The following is a 7,652-nucleotide window of genomic DNA, read 5'->3' on the forward strand; positions in this document are numbered from 1 at the left end:
ATATGCAAAGGAAATTTTTGGGAAGTAATACTGCTTTGAGAGTTTTGGCTTTTACTACGAAAAGCCAAAGCCTTGGGATATGAACCAAGCAATTTCCATATATTGTCTGAGGTGTATGGCTTTATCATCATCATCATCATCATCATCATCATCATCATCATTGTGCTCTTACATTGTTCTGGTTTTGTCATCACAGAGAGAAGAATTGCAGCGTATTTGAGTTCTGTAGGGCAGAAGTTTCTTGCATTATACAGATCATGGGGGACGTATGTTGCTTATCTGACTATACTTGTAGCAGTGTACCTCGTCAGACCAAATTATATATCATTTGGTTATGTCTTCCTTTTACTGTTTTGGATCATTGGAAGGCAACTTTTTGGACGTACGAGGATGCGTCTATGGTTCCCCTTGAAAATGTATGCAGTTGCAGTGTTTGTCTTTATGTACAGCCTCAGTATTTTTTTGAGCTTCCAGGCATGGTTGTCCTTGAGAATTGACTTAAACCGTAATTTTGGCTTCAATCCTGAATCTTCTTTGCTAGAAAATGTTTTGGAATCGCTAGCAATCTTGATTGTCATGCAGCTTTATAGCTATGAAAGAAGACAAAGCAAGTACAATGCACCGAGTGAGAGTGACATGCTTGAGCCTGGGGCCCTTGCTTTTATAAAAAGATTTCTAATATGGCATAGCAATAAAGTTTTGTTCGTGGCTTTATTCTATGCATCGGTTTCTCCGATAAGTGCATTTGGGTTTTTGTATCTTCTTGGCCTTATCATTTGCTCAGTGTTCCCAAAAACCTACGGGTCCCATCCAAATCATTTCTAGTTTATACAGGATTTATAGTAACGGTGAAGTATCTTTTCCAGATGTGGGGTCAGCTGGCAAAGATGTTTCCTGGACAAAAGCATTCTGAGTTGTCTCTTTTCTTGGGTCTGCATGTTTTTGAATCTGGGTTTTGGGGAATTGAATCAAGCTTGAGGGGAGAAGTCCTTGTTATTGTTGCATGTACTCTCCAATATAATGTTTTTCGATGGTTGGATCTGATGCCGAGTTCTTATCTAACGAAAGGCGAGTGGGAGGAGCCATGTCCGTTGTTTGTCTCAACAGAAAATGAAGATAGCAAATCAAGGCCATCAATCGCCACAATCCACTCCCAACCATTGGATCTACGAAGAGTCTCTAACAGTTGCCACGTTGAAAGTTCATTTAGATACTTCAGGGGAAGTATGAAGGAGAGTCGAAACTGGAACAAGAAGAGAATTCTTGCGTTGAGAAATGAAAGATTTGACATGCAGAAGACGACGTTGAAAGTTTACCTGATGTTTTGGATTGAAAACATGTTCAACCTTTTTGGTCTGGAGATCAACATGATAGTTTTGCTTCTTGCTAGCTTTGTGTTCTTGAATGTAATTTCACTTCTCTATATTAGCTTCCTTGCGATTTTTATACTTCTGAATCGACGTATTATTCGTAAGCTATGGCCAATTTTGGTTTTCCTGTTTGCTTGCGTCTTGATTCTTGAATACTTTGCTATCTGGAAGAACCAGTTCTCTCTGGTCCTCAATTCACAAACTGAGAGCAATCTTCGTTGCCATGATTGCTGGAAAAGCTCAAAAGTACACTTGTTGTATTGTGAATGCTGTTGGTTAGGTATGATTTTCGCTTATTTTTCAACTTATTTTTGTTTACTGGAGCTGATAATTCACGGCAATTTGCTGATAGTAATTATCCCTACCATGTCATGCAATTAATGATGATTGCCTACCATGTCATGCAATTAATGATGATTGGATTTAGACAGATACTTTGTTCAGCTTAAGGACGTGCTGTATTTGTACCAGCATTCTAATTTCTTTGTGAAATGTTGTAATGCTGTATAGAAGCCATGAATCGAAATCTTTTTGTAGGAATGAGGCAATCTTTTGGCTCCAAGTTTTCCAATTAAGGAAAAAAAATAACTTTTGTAACTTCTGTCTGCTTAACTGGCTTTAATCTATCAAAGTATCTCATACTCGTTTATTGAAATATCTAAGCTTAGTTAACGTCATTATATTATCCGCTTTGATGAATGTATTTATATTTTAGAAGCTTGACTAGTGTAGTCTAAGTTATGAAATAATGACAATTATCTTGTTGAAATATCTTTTAATTGTTTGTTGATTGCATCGACAAATATCTTCCAAGTAGATCGACGATGTTCTTAATCTTATTAAGACATGCACTCTGTCACTTAAACCGTAAAACCATGCTTTTTTGGTGTTGCAGGGCTTATTGTTGATGATCCACGAACGCTTATGAGCTACTTTATAGTTTTCATAGTTGCTTGTTTCAAACTCCGTGCTGATAAATCCCCCAGCTTATCAGGGTCTTTTACTTATCACCAGATGATGTCTCAACGGAAAAATAATTTTGTTTGGAAAGATCTCTCATTTGAGACAAAAAGCATGTGGACTATTTTCGACTATCTGAGGCTCTACTGCTATTGCCACCTCTTGGATCTTGTGCTTACTTCGATACTAGTAACTGGAACTCTTGAGTATGACATCCTTCACCTTGGTTATCTTGGTTTCGCTGTGGTCTTTTTTCGGTTGAGGCTGGAAATTCTTCGTAATAGAAATAAGATCTTCAAGTTCCTGCGAATGTACAACTTTGCCATCATTGTTCTGTCTCTTGCTTACCAGTCTCCTTTCGTTGGGGTCTTTAATGAAGGGAAGTGTGGCACTGTAGGTTACATATATGAGGTCATAGGCTTTTATAAATATGATTATGGGTTTCGCATCACTTCCAGGTCGGCATTAGTTGAGATCGTCATCTTTATTTTGGTTTCAGTACAGTCTTATATGTTCTCATCTCCAGAATTTGAACATGTATCACGATACCTTGAAGCCGAACAAATTGGGGCAATTGTCCGTGAGCAGGAGAAAAAGGCCACATGGAAAACTGCCCAGTTGCAGCATATCCGTGAGTCGGAAGAGTTGAAACACCAACGTAATTTGCAGGTTGAGAAGATGAAGTCCGAGATGCTTGATCTACAAGTCCAGCTTCATAGCATGAACTCACCTCACAATCGTGACCAGGTATCCCCCGGAAGTGGAAGCTTGAGGCGGAGAAGTGCCTCATTTAATTTGGATAGGGATGTCAGGGCTTTTCAGAAGGAAGATTTACTTTGCCCATCTTTTACCTTTAAGAGAGACATTAATGAAACTGATAAGGAGGAGACATCTTTGAGAGAGGGGCAAAAAGGTTCAAGTGACTTTATCCTCCCATCAGAAAAGCTTGGATCTCCGGTTAGTAGAGGCTCAATAAGTCCAACGACAGAAGAATCAACAAGGCATGATCTGAAAGATTTTTATTTTGGTGAAATTAGTGTAGTCGAGGAAGATACTACTCACTCTATTGATGAATGGAAAAAGGAAAGCTCTAAAAGCGGGTCAAAGGAACATCCACTAAAATCTGCAGCGCAGTTGATAGGTGATGGGGTTTCACAAGTACAGTCTCTTGGAAACCAAGCTGTTAACAATCTTGCAAATTTGCTGAATGTTGCACAAGATGGCAATCCAAATGGCCATTCTTCTGATGATGATGCACGGCTCGATGAAGTGGAGAGCCAAAATGTGGAAAAAAAGCATCTTGCTCGAACCTCGTCATTGCAGTCTGATACGAGTAAAACAATGTCCGAATCTGTGAGGACACAACTTGAAAGGATCTGTCAGCATATATGGTCCCAAATGCGATCTAATAATGATATTGTTGCTTCATTCTCGTTTTCCTTTGGAGCTTCAGTTTACTTTCTATGACATACCTTGCAGCTCTTTTCTTGTACGCTCTCTGTGTTAATACTGGGCCAAGCTATACCTTTTGGGTTGTCATGCTAATGTACACGGAGTTGTACATATTACTGGAATATTTGTACCAAACTATCATTCAACATTGCGGGCTGATCATCAAGCTCCCATTTCTTCAAGAATTGGGGTTCCCTTCTCAAAAAAACAAATCATCATTTGTTATAAGCTTATTGCCGCTGTTTGTAGTATACTTGTTCACTCTTCTACAAAGCTCCATAACAGCACAAGATGGTGATCTGGGCGCATTTTCTGAATATTATGCTTTCAAGAGAAAAATGCTTGACAAGAACTGTGTTCGATCATTTTCTAGCTGGGGTGAAAAGCTACATAAAGTATTCCAATTTTCAAATGATGTGGTATGCATGATAGCTAGAAGCTGCTTGAGGTACTGGAAATCATTGACACATGCAGCTGAATCACCTCCATACTTAGTACAACTCTCCATGGATGTTGTATTGTGGCCTGAAGATTGTATCCAGCAAGAAAAGATTGAATCAAAAGTAAACCAATTTCTAAAGATAGTGCATAGTGAACGTTGTAAGGAGGAAAACCCAAATGTTTGCCCGTCAGCTAGCAGAGTTAATGTTCAGAGCATCGAGAGGAGTGAAGAAAACCCTAATATGGGTTTGGCTGTATTTGAAGTTGTACATGTGTCTCCCTTGACTGAGTGCATTCCAGCGGAGTGGTCAAAGTCACTTACACCAGCAGCTGATGTGGCAAAGGAAATCCTTATTGCAAAACACTGGGGGTTCACTGAAGAAGTCAGATTCCCATACCCTATAATCTCAGTAATTGGTGGTGGGAAAAGAGAAGTTGACATATATGCCTACATATTTGGAGCTGATTTAGCAGTTTTCTTCTTGGTCGCAATATGCTACCAGTCTGTCATTAAAAACAAAAGTGAATTCCTTGATGTCTATCAACTTGAGGATCAGTTTCCTAAGGAATTTGTGTTTATCTTAATGGTAAGTTTAAGTTATACGCCCTCATTCTCTGATTTTTTATCACTTCCTATTTACGCCAATTCTATTCTTGTTATTTCTCTTTTGGCAATTTCAAACTTAATTAACGAGAGTGCCCATAAAAATCAGCAACGATGAGGTGGGGGTGTGAAGGGAGGAAATTTAGGAATTTAAGTTAAAACCGAGGATGCCCCCACTATGATATTAGGAATACTTTCCTTGGGTTCTTCTTTGAAACATTCAGAGGATTAGATTAACTACTCATTTATAATTTTTGTCTTTTTCATGTACAATTTATATAACGTATATCATAAGGTTTAGTTTATACTCTGCCTGTTTCTGTTTTGGGTTTGATTGCTTAGAATGTCACTTCTGGATCCCAAGAAATACACTGGTATATTTATTCTTGGAAAGCTTTCTATTCATGGAAAAACTGTTAGCTGATAAACGTATGATATTTTACTCGGACTTGTGTAAATACCGTACTTGAACTGCCATCCTCAGTTTGACATTTTGAATGGCTTGATAAAACAATGATATCTTCACTTTATTACCCCAAAAAAGAATTGTTCTTTCTGGTAAAGTTACTAGCATAATGCATCATAAAGATTGTATTTAACTAATCATACCACGTTTTTTTAAAGGCATATGATAGGGTACCAAGAGAAGTGCTTTGGTGGGCTTTGGCGAGAAAGGGTGTATCTCGAAAATATATTGACCTCATAAAGGACATGTATGAGGGGGCTAGTGCAAGTGTTCGCACTAATGTTGGGAGAACGGAGGAATTTCCCATTACCATCGGGGTACATCAAGGTTCCGCACTTAGTCCTTTTCTCTTTGCTATAGTTATGGATGAGTTGACAAGGGATATTCAGGACGACATCCCTTGGTGTATGATGTTTGCCGATGATATTGTGCTGATTGATGAGACTCGTGGGTTTAGGCTAACCAGGAGTAAGACCGAGTATTTGAGGTGTCAGTTCACTAAAGTGGCGGGGTCGAGATCGATAGAGGCGGGGAGTATTATTTTCGATGGGGATGTTGTTGAGGGGTCAGTTCTCTTCAGATACCTAGGATCTATTATTCAAAAGGATGGGGAGTTAGATGGAGATGTGGCTCACAGAATTAAAGCGGGATGGTTGAAATGGAAGAGTGCTTCAGGGTTTTTATGCGATAAAGATATGCCTCAAAGATTAAAGGGAAAATTTTATCGCACGACAATTAGGCCTGCCTTACTTTACGGTTCCGAGTGTTGGGCCGTGAAACATTGTCACATTCAAAAGATGAGTGTGACGGAGATGCGTATGTTGAGGTGGATGTGCGGACATACAAGGAAAGATCGATTAAGGAATGAGGTGATTAGGGAAAAGGTAAAAGTGGCGACTATAGAGGACAAGATGATGGAAAATCGACTAAGATGGTTTGGCCATGTGAGAAGGAGACCTATGGACGCACCAGTTAGGAGGCTGGAGACTTGGAGGACAGAAAAGGTCCCTAGAGGTAGAGGGAGACCGAGACAGACATGGTTGAGAGTAATAGAGCACGATAAGAGATTTTTGGGGCTTGAGGAGAGTATGGTGACGGAGAGGGCACAATGGAGGGAAAGGATACATGTGGATTTCTAGTATTTGATGCTTTTTGACATATTTAGTGTTCTATTTAATTTTTAAAAAAAATTTATTTGTTCTTCTCTCCTTTATTACACCTTTTTTACCAACCACTTTCTTATATATTTTACTTGGTTTACTTTTAAGACATTCCGGATCCTTAATTCTATTTCGGTTTTCAAAATCGTTTTAACTTTTCTCTCGATTTAAATTTGAAGTTTTTATAAAAAGAAATCCGGAATTCGATTTTAAAACCTTTAAGTTTACCTTGACTTTGTATTACATTTTCGCTCTCCCTTTTGTTTTTCATTTTCCCCTTCTCTTTTCGCATTTTGAGGTGTGCGTTCACCCAGGGACGGTTCTAAAGGATGATTCATGTCAGCCGACCCGAAATCATTTTGAGATTAAGTTGTTGTTGTTGTTGTTGTTGTTGTTGTTGTTGTTGTTGTTGTTGTTGTTGTTGTTGTTGTTGTTGTTGTTGTTGTTGTTGTTGTTGTTGTTGTTGTTGTTGTTGTTGTTGTTGTTGTTGTTGTTGTTGTTGTTGTTGTTGTTGTTGTTGTTGTTGTTGTTGTTGTTGTTGTTGTTGTTGTTGTTGTTGTTGTTGTTGTTGTTGTTGTTGTTGTTGTTGTTGTTGTTGTTGTTGTTGTTGTTGTTGTTGTTGTTGTTGTTGTTGTTGTTGTTGTTGTTGTTGTTGTTGTTGTTGTTGTTGTTGTTGTTGTTGTTGTTGTTGTTGTTGTTGTTGTTGTTGTTGTTGTTGTTGTTGTTGTTGTTGTTGTTGTTGTTGTTGTTGTTGTTGTTGTTGTTGTTGTTGTTGTTGTTGTTGTTGTTGTTGTTGTTGTTGTTGTTGTTGTTGTTGTTGTTGTTGTTGTTGTTGTTGTTGTTGTTGTTGTTGTTGTTGTTGTTGTTGTTGTTGTTTGTTGTTGTTGTTGTTGTTGTTGTTGTTGTTGTTGTTGTTGTTGTTGTTGTTGTTGTTGTTGTTGTTGTTGTTGTTGTTGTTGTTGTTGTTGTTGTTGTTGTTGTTGTTGTTGTTGTTGTTGTTGTTGTTGTTGTTGTTGTTGTTGTTGTTGTTGTTGTTGTTGTTGTTGTTGTTGTTGTTGTTGTTGTTGTTGTTGTTGTTGTTGTTGTTGTTGTTGTTGTTGTTGTTGTTGTTGTTGTTGTTGTTGTTGTTGTTGTTGTTGTTGTTGTTGTTGTTGTTGTTGTTGTTGTTGTTGTTGTTGTTGTTGTTGTTGTTGTTGTTG

General features: G+C 38.3%; 1 protein-coding gene across 1 annotated transcript; it reads left to right on the forward strand.

Moving 5' to 3' along the window:
- Positions 1–196: 196 nt before the first annotated feature.
- LOC141647757 (piezo-type mechanosensitive ion channel homolog) lies at positions 197–4,834 on the forward strand. The gene is made up of 2 exons (XM_074456078.1): positions 197–1,650; positions 2,266–4,834. Exons 1-2 carry the CDS (start codon positions 867–869, stop codon positions 3,795–3,797), a joined length of 2,316 nt encoding a protein of 771 aa, XP_074312179.1. The 5' UTR covers positions 197–866; the 3' UTR covers positions 3,798–4,834.
- The last annotated feature ends 2,818 nt before the right edge of the window (positions 4,835–7,652 follow it).

Source organism: Silene latifolia, chromosome 3 (assembly GCF_048544455.1).
Source record: "Silene latifolia isolate original U9 population chromosome 3, ASM4854445v1, whole genome shotgun sequence".
Taxonomy (NCBI): domain Eukaryota; kingdom Viridiplantae; phylum Streptophyta; class Magnoliopsida; order Caryophyllales; family Caryophyllaceae; genus Silene; species Silene latifolia.